Source organism: Mytilus trossulus, chromosome 13 (assembly GCF_036588685.1).
Source record: "Mytilus trossulus isolate FHL-02 chromosome 13, PNRI_Mtr1.1.1.hap1, whole genome shotgun sequence".
NCBI classification, from domain to species: Eukaryota; Metazoa; Mollusca; class Bivalvia; order Mytilida; family Mytilidae; genus Mytilus; species Mytilus trossulus.
The window spans coordinates 52,389,222-52,408,466 of record NC_086385.1 but is presented as its reverse complement, the minus strand read 5'-3'; the positions used below and the strand labels follow the sequence as shown (position 1 = coordinate 52,408,466).

Below are 19,245 nucleotides of genomic sequence, written 5' to 3'. Positions count from 1 at the left end.
TTTCTGAGGAAAATTCTTTAATTTGTCCATTTAGAAGAAGTTTATTTATTTTTAATTGCTTGCTTCCAGGAAGCAATTCGCCGACATATTTTCCGTATGCATAGTAACCTGAGCGTGACACTCCTCGTAAAAATCCGGTGATCGCAATACGCATGGATCTGTCATTAAAATAAACAATTATCTAATTATACATGTTAAACGCGTGCTAAATACCCATGCTTTTTGTTATTTGTTTACTATCAGGTGACAATCGGAAAACTTCGGCTTCAAACACGGCATTTAATAAGTAGCCATATTTGTTTAGTCATAACAGACAGAGAGAAAAAAAATTGACGATTAAACGATATATTTGCGTAAATAATGATAAAATCGTGCACAGAGGACTAAGTTTATGGTATATACATGAATTGGTTCAAGAATTGGATAAACATTATTTTTCACCACTCACTCGTTTCATATGACTTTAATCCATCTATTCACGTTTTAATCACTTTTTAGATTTTCACATTAATTCTTAAAATAAAACTTTTATTCGGGACAATGATTACAATTGAATAAAATTTGGAGGCTTCTTAACAGTTTTAAAATTCACAGCTTGTATAGCTGACTATGCGGTATTGGCTTTGCTCATTGTTGAAGACCGTACGGTGACCTATAGTGGTTTATTTCTGTGTCATGTTTGTCTCTTTTGAAGATTTGTCTCATTGGCGAATATACCACATCTTCTTTTTATGTTGACAGAAAACAAAAACAAATTCTTATAAAGGAGAATCTTCAATATGCTTAAGGATGTTCTTGTCCAGTCAGAGAAACTATACCATAATATTGAAATTTTTGATTTGGCAAAAACGATTGAATTAATAGCGAGAGTACTGGACATATAACCAAGCGTTATTTCATTGGTAAATAACTATATGTTGGGGTTTTTTTCACTACAGCGCGACGCATTGCGGGGTACATAAAATATCACACGTGCATTCCTCTGTCTTTCCTTCCAGGCCTTATGTTTAATTAGATTTTTCAAGTGTACAATTATTGCGAAACTATAAAACTGATATCGTTTGGACACGTTCGAAAATCAGAGCATATCAACTATTCTTTAAAAGAGTTATGCCATTCGGAAATATTTATTATATTTGAAATTGCATTGTATTTGCTGTCATTCCGTCATTTCCTTTATATATTTGTAAAAATAATAAAGAACAAAATAAACAGCTGCGCTACGCTCGCATATGATACGCCCGTCGTCTTATGAAAAAAACATAATACATGTTTTTAAAATAACACGGGGGTTGTACAGGAAGTCATGCTAAGTATATCCTGACTCATTCATTGTTCTTGCTTAAAAGGAAGTTTGTGTATCACAACATGTTTTCTATGATACCAAATTGAAACTCAATAAAAATTCACTGAGAACTCAAAAATGAATTAAAGAATAATCACGAAAAAAATTTACAGATCTTAAGAATGATTTAACTAACAAGTATGTAACATTTTTTTTATGCAAGAATTATCAAAAGTTTCTGAGATAGGGTGCGACATGTGAAAACTCCCTCTTTTTTTCATAAACTCAATAACTCTAAAATAAAATTTGAATCATCATCAAAAAGAATACAGATCTTCAGATTCATATAACTAAGAAGTGTGTAAAGTTTTAAGTAATAATCAGTAATCGTTTTTGAGATACAGCGCGGACTGTGAAAAAATACCCCTGTTTAAGTTACTCAAAAAATTAACCAAAAAGAAAACAGATCGGTTGACCATCATGAAAAGTTGTATCATTGTTGATATTAGTGGGATACCATTATTTATCTTAACATAAATAAATTGAATAAATTGTTCAGTAAGGAACTATACTTCTGCGTGTACCTTAATTTTCGGTATTAGCTTTAAAATATCATCATGATCATTGTTGGTTTTCTGTGTTGTAATAAAATGACAGAAGTTCGCATCTGGACTTAATCATGGATAATGAATGAAAAAAGATGTCCTCTGCTTGAACAGACTATTTTTTTACATCAATTTGGGAATCAGAATATGTTTTTACGACAAATACTACTAGTATTTCAAATAATTATGACAGTTAGGAAGGGAATATACAATTTTTGCATTGGCGGCCCGCCTTCCTGTGATGCGTGAAAGAAACAATTATATATAATAGCCTTTCAAGACGTTTGAACTAGAAAAAATACCATAACCCCTCAAGCCTTTTGAAATGCATTGATCGTTCCAAAACATTTTCCATCTGAATTTATCATTTTATTTTAGACAAAAACTATGTCATGATGTAGGGCAATTTCTTCCTGAACATGCATGAAATATTTGCCACTGGACGTTAACCAACAATCAATCAATGTATAGGACATAGTCTTGGTATAAAGCTGGCACTTAATGTAGCGCCTTTCTAATATCAAAAATGATAATTGACATGCATTATTTTAGTAACACCAAAAGGGTCAGTCATCTTGAGATTGCTGACTATACGAAATGTTGTTGAAGATCTCACAGATGCACTAATATAAATGGTTTAGAAATTAGATGCGGGAAAAACAGAAATTCGAGCATCGAAAAATCCACATAACGTCCTTATTACGTAAAATTACACACATTATTACCCGCAAAAAGTGACGTTTTGCGGGTATTCAAACGCTTAACGTCGCGCCAAGAGTTAACTCCCGTGAAACTGTATCGAAAGCCCTTAAGTGTTTAGAAAGCGTTCAAAATGCCTTAAGTTTTAGGCCAAAATTGGCCCTTATCGGACCGGACCTACTTCTTTGCTTGGAGTAGTGAATTTAGGAAAGATCCAATTTACTATGTATTCGCCACGATTTATAGTTGTGTTATTTTTTTCGCTCGCAAGATAAATTGTTTTGTAGTATGTAAACAATGTTAGTATCGTTTAATCATCATTTTAGTAGACTTCAATGAATAATCATATCCTTTCCATGTATACCATATAATACCATCAGCGTAAGAAGGAATTTGTCCACCCAAATATGCTCCATTTAAATTCGCCTTATGACATGCATGGTACCACCATGCTCCCTTGAACCTTTTTGCACAGTTATCTGGAGACTTGTCGTTATCCCTATCTATGGTAGAAAACATCATACCGTTGTGGTTATGTTTGCCAGAAATCATAAGGCTATCTCCTATAAAGAGGAAAATAACATACAAATTGGGAAGTGTCACAAAGTTTACCGAGGTGGCAAACACAAAGGAACTGATAAGCTATCTCGTTTAAGGAGAAAATATAATAACAATGGGAGTTGCTAAAAAGTGTACCGAGGTGTCAAACACAGGAGAAATGATCAGGCTAACTCTTACAAAGAGGAAAATAAAATAACAATAGGAAGTACCAAAAAGTGTAACAAGGTCATTAAAAAGTATAAAAGATAAGATCACGTGTTTGGTCATTCTATATTCAAAATAGCAAAGATGGTCAATCTTTAAAAAGCACTATCCGATTTTTTTTAATTTCAGATGCCAGTAATACTTTGCTTAATTAGGGCGTCAATATTTGCACCATGCTTTCCAACTTTCTTGCATTTCAGTAATAGAACAGTAACAGCCAAAATATCCTATTTTATAATCAAAGGGACTCATTAGTAGTATCCATAACAAACCTGATTTTTTTTTCTAAAATGGGTTTAATGATTAATTGTTAATGCAATGAATTCAAAGTCTTTTTTGACAATTGGTAACAGATTATAAATTAGGTAAAAATGTCAAAAATAGGAGAACATCAGTCAACATATAATTCCATCAGCGAAAGAAGAAAGTTGTCCTCCCTAATCATGCAAATATGCTCCATTTATATTAGCCTTATGACATGCATTGTGCCACCATGCTCCCTTAAACCTTTTTGCACAGTTGCGTGTTGTTTTGCTGTCGTTATCCCTATCTATAAAAATTAACAATGAAGCAACAATGAAGCAAAAAAAGACATGCAGACCAAGCTCATAATTCTTTGAGTGATTACAGGTTGGTATACAGTAAAAAAAAAAAAAAGAATGGTAACATATTTTGATGACACACAGATTCCAGGATTTTTTTTTAACATAATAAAAAAACACCAGTACCATTCCTATTCCTGATTTGGTTTTAATGCCACGCCTACGATATAAGAGGTGTATATTGGTTTTTTTTTTTGGTTTGAGGGTCCCTTTGTCCGTTCGCCCGTCTGTCCCGCCTAAGGTTATCGTTTTTGGTCAAGGTAGATTATATAAAGTTGACTTGACACTTTGTACACATGTTCCCTATGATGTGATCTTTCTAATTGTAATGCCAAATTAGAGATTTTACCCCTATTTCACGGTCCATTGAACATATGAGATAATTATGCGAGTAGGCCATTCGTGTACTATGAACATATTCTTTTTTATACCTGCATTCCCACTATATCCATCAACATTCAAAATATAATTTGTGGCAGCATCTCCAATACTGAATTCGATGTACTCTGCATATCTCGAATTCCCATCGAAATCTTCAAGATGAATGTAAAGCTTGTACCGGGCAGTTGATGTAAGGAGATGGATAAACTTGTTCCCTGTTCAAAAGAAAAGTTCTATTATACGAAATCCCAGACGATTAGATAGATATGCCCATTCTGACAAATTCATCTTGCTTGTACATGTTGTAACAAATAAAACAACAGGTAACAAATTTCATGCGACAGAGGCTCTTCTCTGGATTTACCTTCATCAGAGTCGAATATTTGAAAGGCAAGATGGTATGAAAACATATATAATCATATATATCTGAAGAGCCGCATCATCAAAATTAAATGACACAGTGCAAATGTGTCTATTCTTGATATTACAATTGATAGAATTGTGTATACCTTACCAATTTATAAAATATAAATACAAAAATCAGAAAGAATCTTCTTACCCTTCCGGTGCATTTTTTTCTTTGTATATATCTACATCTCCTATTAGTTAATTTGAAAAATTCTTTTACAAACAAATGTCAAACTCAGATATATAAACTTTTTAAAAGAATGTCTTGAATCATTATTGCATATTTTTTTTTAAATAAAAACCTACCTAACCAAAACTCATGTTTCAAATTTCCAAATCCAACCTCATAATCAGACCATCCTCTGTAAAAATTGATAGTTCCATCTGTCCTCGTTTGAAAAACCTGTTACATATATAAACATTGAATAATATAGGTACAAAAGAAGTGTATTTTAAATGACGGTGTTGGTGAAAGTAAATTCCTTGCAGTGCATTTTATAATCTGAAACATTACCAAAATAAACGGCTTAATTCGTAGAAATGAAACTATTATAACTTTCGATGAATAGTAAAATGCATACTTAATAGATATAGGAAGATGTGGTGTGAGTGATGTTTTTTTGGCATGAGTAATTTATTTGTATATTACAAGATTGATCGTTTATATAAATATACAGTGTAAATTTCCGTTGTTTAACGCAAGTGTACGTTTTAAATAAATAAATTGAATGAAAACTACGGTTCCTTATTTGTGCATTGTGATTAAAGTTCGTATGTATCATTACTTTCATTTGTTTACAACTCTGTCTTGTATTGTTCTGGTCGTACTATTGCAAATAGCAATTTCATGACTGTTTCATGTGTTTCCATCAGTTTAACATAGTACTATAACATGGTTAGGTTAGAAATTAATGGTAAACCCTAGTTTCTAGTGTTTTAAAATGTCTAATCTAACAGTTTAAATTTATTGACATAACTGCACGAATCGATTCTCAATTAACAGTGTTAAGAGAATCCTGCTCAAACTTTTGTAAAAGACGGTTTTAACTTTGCAGTGTTGCGATTTATATATTATTTGTTTCTGTCTATGAAGACATAACATAAAAAATGTGGTTCACACTGAATAACGCGCGTAGCGGGTTATTTTAAGTGTGCACCACATTTTTATATGACAAAATTATATCTATGGGCTGATAAACATAACGACGTCAACCAATCAGAAGACACGTAACATCCAAAATCGAATTATTTGATAATATTAATAATAATAATAATAATAATAATAATAATTAAAAACCAATTGTTCAGAGAACAATTGAAGGTCTTTCCATCAAAACAATGTATTTTGATATGAAAAGTTGTGAAACTAAGTTTAAAATGTCATTTCGATCGTCAAATGATAGCTCCTAGTAAGCCAAAAATATATTGTTTCCATACATTTTTTTTAAATAAGGGAGATAATTTGTTACTTCCGGTTTGAAAAATGTTACTTCCGATTATATTTGAATATTTACTTGACACTGATTCCAAAAATATCTGGTTCTATATTCTTTTATATTAATAAAGTACAAAAAATAGCTACTTCCGGTTTACAAAAGGTCACTTCAGGTTGTTTTTTTCAAGGTTAAATGGTTTGATACCTTTTTCTAAAAGTTGTATATCTTTATCATGTATACATATAGAATAAAAGCAAAGGTCAAAATCTAGAACGTCAAATTAAGCTATGACCTTGAGATCAATTTCAAGGTCATAAACTAAAGACCTCAAATCAAAAGACCATAGGTCTTAATTATATTTAGTTAATGAGTTAAATCACCAAACGCGTATTTTTAAATACAAGAGGGGAGAAAACTCCCTTTTACATTCAACGTACGCTTGCAATCAAAATTTACATCTTACGACATGTCGCAACTAACAATTTAGTAAAAATAATTTGTTGATATCTTATACAGTCTTTGGATATAAGTTAAAATAAGCCAAATTCAAATATTAGAATATGACCTTGACCTTTGACCTTGACCTATTTTCATTTTTTGGGACCAAGGACCTCAAATCAAAAGATCCTAGGTCTCTATCACTTATGGTTTATAAGATAGAAATTCATATCACTTATATCAGATGCATAAGGGGAAATAACTCTCATATGGAGCGGTCATATCGCTTCGGTCAAAATAGGACAAATCATGCGAAGGATATAACGAGCAATTTTGTAAAATAAATTTGTCATAATCTTTTACGGTTGCGAAGGAGATACGCTAACAAGGAAAACAGTGTTTGGGGAGATAACTCCTACAAAGAAAAATATTCGTTTACGCAGGGTAAATTTCAAAAGCGCATAAACTGTTCGATATCTTATACAAAATATCTAAGCGACATATTGCGAAACAAATGTTTATCGCAAGAACAAAATTAGGCGGAAGAAAAAAAAAAAAAAAAAAATAATCAGAAGAAAAACAATAGGTCTTTCCACAGAAAAGTGGAAAGACCTAATAATAATAATAATAATAATAATAATAATAATAATAATAATAATAATAATAATATTAATAATAATAACAATAACAATAATAATAATAATAATAATAATAATAATAATAATAATAATAATAATGATAATAATAATAATGATAAAAATAATAATAATAATACTTATAATAATAATAATAATAATAACCATGATAACAATAATAGTAATAATAATAATAAAAATAATAATAATAATAATAATAATAATAATAATAATAATAATAATAATAATAATAATAATAATAATAATAATAATAATAATATTAATAATAATGACAAAAATGGATAATGATTATGATTATAAAAATAATTTTGATTTTGGTGACAATTTGAAATCTCCCGAATCACATGAACTTAAAACGAAATATGATATATCCATGCTTGGACAATCCACGAATTATCTATTTCACGTATAATGCATTCAGTACTGTAACACGCTTTAAAAGTCAAATCAAAAGACGAATACAAATGAAGTAAACTTGCTGAAACGGATCACTGGAAGATATGTAGGATGAACAATATTTGTCATTAATAAGGGAGATAGTGCAACGTCAAGAAATATGTATCGACAGAACCATGAATATGCATGTGTACATGTATGTAGAAATTATATTAAGTTTGATTTTAATTTTCTGATAACAAAACCAATATGAATACCAATACAGCAGGTCTTTAAACTTAGACAAAGATTATTCCACTACATCAACCAACGGAACAAATGATGAAAAATCTATTTCTGTCTTGGTAAGGCGTGTTCAGGACATATATTAGTTTTCAAATGTTCTTGAACATAGGGAAAAGTATATAATTTTAACTACACTTACAGTCCATCCAAATCCGGCTGTGTCCATATCACAGTACACATCAAACTGTTGATCTTCTAGAGAAATTGTGTATACACCTGAGCCACATTCATGTGGTATGTCACTGCAGTCACGTGGTAGAATATCTGTTAAAAATTACACTTTTTATTTTTATACATTTCTCATACTTACTTATTTGTAATTGCATTTTTATTTCCTTTACTCTTTTTATTTTAAGACATAAAACTATTAGTCCAATTTCTAAATTGAAGCTCTTCTGTTGATTTTCTTTTTAATACTTTTCAAAATTTGTCTATTTTTTGTAATTATTATTGAATAAAAATTTTTAATTTTCATATACTGAGTTGTAATTTTCACGGTTTTTATTTTGATTCTATTGAAACTTTGAAAAATATATTTTTTTAATTTTTTTTTTATTATATATATATATGCACTTGTATCATTGTTTTTATGCATTGTAAAGCGCTTAGAATAAATGTTTATTTAGATAAGCACTATATACATGATATAAGCACTGTAAATAATAATAATAATTAAAAATGTAAACAAAACAGGATTATTTTTGTTAACACTTTATTCTCTCTGCAATTCGTTTAGTGTTTTTAAAAGACAATACAACAATTCTGTGGGTAATTTTTTAGATTGATTGATTGGTGTATTGATGTTTAACTACTTTGTCAAAACTATTTGCTATTTCATGGCTGTCAGTTGTTATTGGTAGAAAAGCTGGAGTACCCGGAGTGAACAATCGACAGTCGGCAGGGAAACTTACAATCCTAGTAAATTGAAACTGTAGTCCTGCGCACCAACCACATGTGTGGTTCACCTCACAACCTCAGTGTTGGCAGGCTCGTGATACAGTTGAATTTCTTAACACACTTCATCGCCGATGCCTTTCTTTTTTGTAAATAATATTTCTAATGCATACATTTAAATTTGTTATTCTATCTCGATTTCATCTGAAATATACCTTGTATACTAACAGTCAAATGCATTTTTAAGACATATGATTCAAATTGCAAACGATTTCAGTTGACGCCTTTTTTGTATTCAATTTGATTTAATCTGACACAAAATAACTAAAAGATGTAAGTCTAACACTCGTGTTCGCCAGATGCATGTTTCGTATACAAAGGACACATACGTGATGCTTCAATGAAAAAAAAATGCTAAACACAGCTAAGGAAATCAAATGTAATTCACAGTGGAACCGATCTTATGTCTAGTTAACAATATAAATGATGTATTTTCAAATAAGATCTATTAAAAAAGAAAGGGGCGAAAGATACCGAAGGGATAGTCAAACTCATAGATTGAAAATAAACTGACAACGCCATGGCTAAAAAATAAAAAGATAAACAGACAAATAATAGTACACAAGACACATGATAGAAAATTTAAGACTATTATTAACTTACCCATATCTCTGCAGCAGAACATCTTATTCCATTCTCCATTATCATTACATTTCAAGAAAGGAAGTCCTATCATCAAAAACCCTGCTTTACATTTGAATTGATTTCCAGCTTTCAGATTTTTATATAAGCCAAACGTTTCGATACAAGTAGCATTATACGCTTTTTGAACAGGATCCTTACAATCTACAAATGATGAAGTGTAAAACAACTGTAATTCTAAATGTGTAAACAGGAGCATTGGGATCCCTTGTTTTCCCTTTTAAATACATCCTTAAATTCCGTGATTTTTTGCCCATGAATTAATCCTATTTATTGTGTAATGCAATTCATATTGATATTATGAAAAAATATTTTCCTATTCAATATTCAAAAGTTGCGTTTATAAATACTTTATCGTCATCTTTAAAACTGTCTATTTGATGAAAACGTTTGAGTTTAAAATATAAGTGTCTGAGAGTATCATATCTGTTATAACTTACAAACGTATGCAGAGCTAACCCCACCAGTTTCAAGTTCTACACATTTATCTCCGGCAAAACAGGTGTAGTCTGCACATGATCCAGCTAAAGTCTAAACAAAGATGTACATAAATATAAAAACATCCACATCCCAACAAAAACTATTATATAATTTTATATGAGAAAACAGATTCTGGAATGCAACTTGAAATTTGAAGGCCGAAACAATTGTATTTTAATTTATCAAGATGTTTGGAAATCGCTAAAAAGATTCAAATTATTTCGATAATTTTCAACCATATAACTGAATGTATATGATGTCAGCGATATGTTCGTTGTTTGTTTGTCATTCAGTTCTCTTTGCTAATAGTAATACAACATTTAAATATTCCATTATTGTCATATTTTAATTGGAGCTACAAAAGAAATCGATCACTACAACTCTTTTCATCGTTGTCTTCAAATTTTAATCCATATTTAAGTTAAAATTGTTCATGTAAAGTTTAAAGATTTTAGTCAATAAGATAAAAATGCAGGTTTACGTTTACTGTACTGTAATTCTAATATAAGAAAACAAAACGGATTTTCTAGTATCGATATATCTAAAGAAACATAAATAAATGGTTTTCCAATATTTAAAAGGTTAAAATACAACACTATAAAAACCTGTCACCAATATCATTTCATCTTCAATATATAACAAATGCACAGAGCAATTCCTTAACCAAGCAGATCTTTCAAAATCTTCAAAGAGTTATATATATAGATAGTTTATAAATAGGTAAAAAATGATATATAGAAGAATTTAATGAATTTGACAAGATCAGCTGAATCAATCCAACGCTCTCGACTCTGTTTCGATAATTTTCATATTTTGGTTAACAAAGTAATGTTTCAATCCCTGTGCATTTCGAAAATGAACATTTTTAGATATATATTTTTGTAAGCATCAATGTGTACGCTTAACATGAATGTATCAAAAATTATAAAGACATAAAAAAACCCAGACCAAACCTTACTGTTATTGGTATTCTGTTGCAATACGTGTTCATATCAAACTGGCACTTTAAGCTCTATAAATTGAAGTTCAACAATTACCACATGTTCCTTTTATTGCTGTCAGGTTTTACATATAAACTTACTCTGTTCTAAATGTCATGACTATTGAAAGATCAGGGATGCAAAGAAAACTCGTTCGACCCTTTTTCGTTGTTTTTCGATGATTGTCAGGTGAACAACGAATTCAAGTCTTCTATATATTTGTATGCAGACTTTTGAGATTATTAATATATATGCAAAATCTAATATCCGGTTAGGATTCATAGGTGGATTTAGAGGGTTTACAAGCCCCCACCCCCTCCCCTTTTTGGGGAAAATTTAATTATATAGGGAATCACTGAAGCATGACAAGAGCGGTCCCCTTTTAGGCAATCAGTGGGCCCCCACTTATGAAAATTTCTAGATCCGCCACTGAAATTATTATTATATATATATGCAAAGCCTAACATCCTTTTGAGATTATTATTAGTAGTCAGCACTTATGTTTATAATTGTAAATTAACTGTTAACAAAACTTCGATTTTTATGAAATACTAAGTCTTTTAAACATCAGGAATAGATTACCTTAGCTGTGTTTGGCAAAACTTTTATGATTTCGTTGGTTCTCAATGCTCTTCAATTTCGTACTGTATTTGGCCTTTTCAATTTTTTTTATTCGAGCCTTACTGATGAGTATTTTGTAGACGAAACGCGCGTCTGGCGTACATTCAAAAATTTAAATCATGGTATCTATAATGAGTTTATATATGAAAAGCCTAACGTCCTTATGAGATAATAAATATATATGCAAAGACCAGAATTTAACTTTGAAACATCGGGAAAATCTTACAGCACTTAAGCGGCCCCTGGTAGTCTTCTTTGTAAATGTCCATTCATGCTTTATAAAGTTAGATATATTCAACACGTTAATAAACTTTTCCTGTTTTTATCTTTAAAGTTTTGGTATGGTGATGTAATAAAATGGTATTTCTATTTATTCTTACCGACTTATATTCATTAATTAAAAAGATAAAATCACGTCCCTTTTAAGGGGTTATAATCAATCGGCAATCATCGGGTGATTCCGCTACTCTCCTTCTAGATGAAGGCGAGGAATCTGCCGAGTTGTGACGAATTGGGTTATAATATGAAACAAGAACTAACAGTTATCTATTGGCGTCAGAAAACTATGTTTCTCTTATTGTCTCTCTCTTCATATTTTCTCTATTAAACTGGTTATTATTTCCATACTTCTTTTCGTAATCCAATTTTTTTATCACTTTTTATTGAGACATTTTGACTATCGAACGGTAGCTAGCTATTGATTTGATACTGAACAAGACATGAAAATTCGTCTTTTAAAATTAAGTAGTTGAACAAAATATGCACAAATGTCAAATTGGCGAATAAATTCAAGGTGGCCGCCGTGAAAAAATCAAAAATGTGTTTGCTACCCCTCTAGTACGTTAAAGTACATCCAAACATCCTATGCTAGTATCACCATTTGTATGATTTTGTAAAATTTCGATACTAAGCCGCCCCACTAGAAAGAATATACAAAACTCAGTATATGGCAATATAATCATTAAGACAAAAACTAGTAAACGAATGTACAGATTGCAAAGAAAAAGCATTTTCCAGATTAAGAGGTTATTACCTTAGACCAGATTGAATTTTTAGCATAGATACTTCCAGCCTCTACGTTCAGATTTTCTCCAACATCTAATTCGTCAAGTACATCGCATATTTTCAGATCCTTTCTATAATTCACAGCGACGCACCCGGCTATCATAAAACATTTCGTTACACATTCTATTAAACTGAGCTGTTGTAATCGACGGAGTATGTTAGTTTGCTGAATCCTGTCATGGTGAAGATACCTAATACCATATATATTGTCAGGATGCTGGCACTCGATGTCATTTTTGTCACAAAATTCCTCCGATAAACATTTATTTAGCGTGTACAAAGTCAGGAAAAGTATGAACACCAAGCCTTTCTTCATAATTTCCATCGCCTCTTTTATGAAGACGAAACGCGCGTCTGGCGTATTAGATTATCAGCCTTGTACCTTTGATAACTATTATGACAGACAATTTTCCTATGAAATAGTCATATTTTTTATAATCATGCATGGTTTAAAACATTTTCAAATACATGCTTTTCGTTTTTGATAATTTAGATCCAATTATGTCAAGGCATTTGTTAATAGTACTGCGTAGTACTAAATTATCAATATGCATCGAGTTAGATATTCCCTTGCTTAAACTAAAAGTAAAATGCTTATAACCAAAGTTGATTGCCATTCAGCATGCATTTCCAACCACAAACAATTTGAAATTATAGCATAGATAATCAATTGTATCCTTTATCAATTCTGAAAACTTGACGACGAGAAAAGTATAATTTCGTTTTGTTGTTTATTATATTTTACAATGAACCAATGATAAGTTTTAATGAATATGTGAAATTCTGTGGGAGCAATTTAGGCTACACTATTTGTACATTTAGATTCAAGCTTCCAAACTGGATTCTTGCATAAAATATATAAAAAATAGGTGTCAGACAAGGTTAAATCTCCCGCCTTTTCTCTTTTCATTATTTATAAATAACATTGAAGAATATTTCGAAATTAACGGTATTGAACAGTTCGAAATGATTGACGATATTACAAATGATGCATTTGATACATACTTAATAATTGTTATGTTTTTGTAAAAATGACGACTGTCATAATATAAAAAAAAAACTGCTTAAGATTTGCAAAAACATTTTTTTTGGAATATACTTTAAACCCTGGAGGTAAGAAGTTAATATTGACTTTTTCAAAGTAAAGGCATACAATGAATGGTGAATTCATGTTGAACGGCAATGAGATCAATGTATGTGAATCATATAATTGTTTAAGTTCTATTTCAACAGCAGATTAGTTAATGCAAGGAAACTATAAAAAGAGCAAGCACAGAAGGCAGTATATTCTGTATATACAAAAACGAGAAACAAACACCGATTTGCCAGATTTACAATTCCGTAGAAGATTGTTGACACACTTGTCTCACATATTTTGCTTCGTACTTGTGAAATCATTGGTTTTGAGAAAAAAAGATAATAATGAAAAGGTGCATTTACGTTTCATAAAGAAAATACTTGAAATACGAAGCCCCTCACCAAATTATTTTGTTTATGAAAAAATTGGTAGTTTTTCCTTTGACAATTAACATGAAATATAGAATACTAACATACTAGTGATTTTGGTGACATTTGACACAAGCAAGATTTGTTGAATAAATATTATTATGTTGTTAAAAAAAAACACATACTGGAGTTTTTTATACCGTGAAAGAGCATACGGGAAATTCGTGTAATATTTAGTATTGTTTTAAATAACTGATAGCAAAATCAATATTTATACTATCAAAAAACAAAGATTGCATTACAGTGTTGAATTGGTAACCTTAGAATAAGTGTATTTTAAGAATAATTTATTGATAAATTTATTCGTATTTTATTTAATTATTCGCTCTCAGTTAATAACATTGCCATAACACTTATGATGTCCAATTCCATTTCACAGCATCAATCCCCCCTCTTTGGCTGCCGTTTTCCATTTTTCAATGTTGATATTAATAGTTATGATTAAGTTTAAGATATCATGCATAAATACAGATTCCTGATTGAATTGTTTTGCACTAGCGAGTTTTAAGACCCTTTATAGCATGCTGTTCTGTGTAAGTTAAGGCTCCGTGATGAAAGCCGGACTTTGACATATAATTTTTACCTTTGATACAATGTGACTTGGATGGAGTTTTGTCTCATTGAAACTCATACCACGTCTTCTTATTTATATCAAATCAGTTGAATTGTTCACTAATGAGTCGTTTGTAGACGAAACGCATGTCTGGCGCAAATACAAAGTTTCTATCCTGGAATGTATGATGAGTACAACCACTAGCTCGATGCCACTTGAGTTTTATTACCCGAGGGTTTCAATAGCCCAGTAGTCAGCACTTCTGTGTTGACATAAATTATCATGAATACGGTAATAATTATAAATTATGGATAGATAGAGCAACCCTTGTCTCTCATTTTAAGAATTATAAGGATTGAACACATTGTTTAAGGGACTTATTGGTGGACTAAATCACTCCCAAATATATATAAAAAAGTACTTCTTCAAACGTGTTTGTGAGAGAATTTATCGATTGTTTACAACAATAAATTCCAGAGTAATTGTGACATCAGCTCTGCTTTTTAATAATGCAACGTCTTCTTAGAAATAACAAACGACACCTGTATTGGTTTTGACTAAACGGCGTTTATAATTATTTAGTATATTTATAACAGACTATCAGTATCAGTTGAAACAATTGTAATAAGAGACTAGTAGAGCATGAAGACAATGAACATGTTATGTAAAATGTTTTTTGTCGTTTGGGTCGTTTTCTGCTTTTTGTTTGCTGAAAGTGGTACGTATTTTCTTTATTCAGTTTATATGTATTCTGTCTGTGTAGATACAAATGCATCATAACGTTTGTTTTCAATGGGTTTTTTTTTTTATCGGATACGAGTGAATAGTAAATTTGTAATCAAGCTTAGATCAGTAACTTATTTATAATCTTAAATTAGATGAAGCAGTTTCCATGTAGGTAAAGGTCTTCATTAAAGGTAGACTAGGATGAACTGCATTAGACTGCCAATGGAAAATAATGGAGACTAGACAGAGACAAAAAATGCATATAACGTTAACATTATACAATTCAAGAATTGTTTTATAGATTCTGCCCGACAAGAGCATTTGGTGACATAATTAACTTCCTTTTAAGAATTAGCCCTCTCTTTATATATATGTAAAACAATTTTTGTTGGCCACTAAATCGGAATTTTGACTGAATTATGCGGTGTTGGAGTATTGAGAAAGCAGAAAAAGATTTAGAAAGAAATTCAAATAATGTCATATAATTAGTTGATCATTCTTATATTTTACTTGTATATAAACCAATAAATCAAGAAGAGTATAAAGACAAAAATCAAAACTTTTTATCTGTTTCTGCATATTCAACTTAATACTCTTCCAATAGTTATAAAAGGTACCAGGATTATAATTTAGTAGGTCAGACGCGCGTTTCGTGTACATTAAACTCATCAGTGACGCTAATATCAAAATAGTTATAAAGCCAAACAAATACAAAGTGGAAGAGCATTGAGGATCCAAAATTCCAAAAAGTTGTGCCAAATACGGCTAAGGTAATCTATGCCTGGGATATGAAAATCCTAAGTTTTTCCAAAATTTCAAAGTTTTGTAAACAGGAAATTAATAAAAAAAAAAAAAAAAAAAAAAACATGACTATATAATTGATATACATGTCAACACCGAATATTCATTATATTTTTTTACACTATAAGTGTTCATAAAAGAACAAAAATATTCTATTCTTCATAGAATCAAAATAACACACTTAATGCTTCCTAGAAAATATTTTACTTCTGCATATCTTTGTTAAGTGTCTTGTCTCAAAAAATTATAAATTATTGGAATTTCTTATTCTATTTGTAGTTGCACGTATGAGAACAAATAGTTCTTAGTTCTATTTTAGAAAAAAGTCAATGTAATGTAAAATCGTTAATATGCAATTAGTATAAAATTTGTCAAAGAAAGATTTTTTTGTATTCGTCTTTTAACTTATCTATATTGGAATGTCTTAGTACATAGTATGCAACGTGGAACATTGACGTGATTGTTCTTTTATGCATTTGACACGGTGCATGTATTATGGATGTATGTTAGACTCCATTTATGAAAATCTATAGATCTAAGAATTTAATCGTAAAACTTGTTAAGAAATTCTTGATGAAGTATAGGGTAGTGCATATAAAAAAAGCCAAGTAAGATTGTTAAAAGCTTCTTTACAAATACGATTTCAATTGAATGTCGATATTTATCATGTATATAATATTACTGAAGTTGTCTTTCGAATAATGACATTTTAGCTCAACAAGCCTGGAAATATCATGGCAATTCACATATTTGCATTGGTTTAATTTTGATGTCAAATTACAGGACAATAAATCAAGAATTTGCTTGTATTTTGTCCTGTTACATTGTTACGGGCTATTCAAATCTAATATGAAAAGAAAAATATGTGTTATGGGATAAAATATTTTACCATATTTCGTGGCGAAAATAAACGAATCCTATATCTGTCATAAGAAACCCCTTAACTGCACTTACATTAATTCTGGCTATATATGACAGTCAGTTTATAATTGTGGAGAAAGAACCACCAATAATTAGCAGGAAAACTCAGGCAATCCTTTAGACTATTGTCAAAAACATAATGATCAAGCCAGATCATTCAATTTCCTATTCAGATATATTGATGATAGTATTTCCATTAACAATTCTAACTTTTCTGATTGAGTACCATTAGTATACCCTCCAGAACTAGAAATTAAAGAAATATCTTTCATTTGTAGACTTACATCACGAATGTGTCATCTCAGTATTCGAATCAATGATAAGTTTTAAGGATACGATCTAAATTATGAAATATGAATTTCCACATAATTAGGAGCAATATACCCTCTTCCCCTGCATATACACCTCCCCATTCATTTTGGTATTCAAAGTCATACAGCTGCATCTAAGGCTTTGTTTAACGTCCAAAGTGTCTGAGCAAAAAGTAGATGAACCAGGGATAATTCAAAGAACGTCTCGCCCTTTTCCTAACAAAGTTCATTGGAAGATACCAGACATGGTTGATAAATATGCCGTATCAACTTCAAAAACACTACCAACTGCTCAGAGTCTGAATTGACCACTTTTTGGGCTTGACAAGTAAAATCGAGCACACATTTTACTCGACTAGTCTCGACATTGTCTCGACTGTACTTAACTGTACTTAAGTGTACTCGACTAGGTCTCGACTTTACTTAATTAGTCTGATTCAGTTATTGATGATCTTTGTGTAGTCTGAAATGGTCTTGACCAAGGCTTGACCTGTCTTGACTAGTCTCGACCTGTCTCGACCTGTCTCGACTAGTCTCGACTCAGTCTCAACCTGTCTCGACTAGTCTTGACCTTCAAATTTAGTTTTGACTGGTGTAAATCAGCCCATCTAACTAAATCAAATATTGATCTTACAAAATTCAAGCTTATTAGGTAGTTTGATTTATTGCTGTCAAACGAAAGAATTTAATTTTACAATAGGTAAAAATAAAAATTATTATATAAATTCAGATAGGCATCTTTAATTTTTTTTTTTTTCCTTTTTCAAATCATCTTGGATTTTCATCAAACTATGCAGCTATTTCAGGCATATATTAGGCTTACTGAATCCCATGTCATTTACTTTTTTGTTGTATTGCTGTAAAATTTAAGAATTAAAGTAATCTTGGTAAAAAAAGCTAGGATTTGCAATTCGGACAAAATAGAGATAGTACACTTTAATTTTTTAAATAACTTTTTCAAATCAACTTGGATTTTCATCAAACTATGTAGCTATCTTAGATATATATTAAGCTTACTAAATCCCTGGTCATTTTTTTTTTGTATTGCTGTCAAATTCAAGAATTAAATTATTCTAGGTAAAAAAAAAAGTAGAATTTGCAGTTCGGACAAAATAGAGATAGTACACTTTAATTTTTTTAATAACTTTTTCAAATCAACTTGGATTTTCATCAATATACTATTTAAAATAATTATTCTAATAGAATATACAATTTCCAGCAAAATTGTTAGTCTCAATGTCGAAAAGTATAAAAACAAATAAACCAAACATGCACGTTCCTTTTGTTTGAAACCAATGACATTCAGGAGAATCTCATCTGCATACTGTCATTTATATTACAATAGGCCAAAGTAAAACAAAGAAAAGAAATTATTTCATTGAAATGAAACATTGATTTTCGTTCATAACAATGTGTAGCTGAACAACAGATAAAAAGATGACTTGATTTCAGCATTGCACTGAACACCAATTTTAATTTGAGCTGATATATAGAAAAAAAATACGTTACGCAATAATGTTTCCAATACCTATCGTTACTGTTCAAATGAAAACATACGTATTGTATTTTTTGTAATAGTTAATGAACTACAGATTTATGTTTAAAGTCTAACTAATAAAATCCATATTCCAATATCCCATCATAGAAATTCGCCGATGATTAAAAAAACATATTATAATTTTCTATCCTCAAATTTCACAATCTTCGTACGTTTTTAAAACCCAAACAG

At 30.5% G+C, this 19,245-nt stretch overlaps 1 protein-coding gene across 1 annotated transcript; it reads right to left on the bottom strand.

The window, feature by feature from the left end:
• Window positions 1-2,889: 2,889 nt before the first annotated feature.
• LOC134694462 (microfibril-associated glycoprotein 4-like) lies at window positions 2,890-12,801 on the bottom strand. Its single transcript, XM_063555474.1, has 7 exons — window positions 12,667-12,801; window positions 9,993-10,083; window positions 9,514-9,696; window positions 8,096-8,220; window positions 5,052-5,148; window positions 4,388-4,552; window positions 2,890-3,152 (listed from the first exon to the last, which is right to left on the bottom strand). Exons 1-7 carry the CDS (start codon window positions 12,799-12,801, stop codon window positions 2,890-2,892), a joined length of 1,059 nt encoding a protein of 352 aa, XP_063411544.1.
• Between the last annotated feature and the right edge of the window lie 6,444 nt (window positions 12,802-19,245).

What these genes read in the sequence shown, in the direction of transcription:
- LOC134694462 (XM_063555474.1), bottom strand. Translation starts at nt 12,801, where the DNA reads ATGATAGCCGGGTGCGTCGCTGTGAATTATAGAAAGGATCTGAAAATA. An exon ending in GAAACATGAGTTTTGGTTAG is followed by an intron (nt 4,553 to 5,051) that starts GTAGGTTTTTAT and finishes TCTTTTGAACAG; the next exon opens with GGAACAAGTTTATCCATCTC. An exon ending in TGGATATAGTGGGAATGCAG is followed by an intron (nt 3,153 to 4,387) that starts GTATAAAAAAGA and finishes TCCTCTTTATAG; the next exon opens with GAGATAGCCTTATGATTTCT.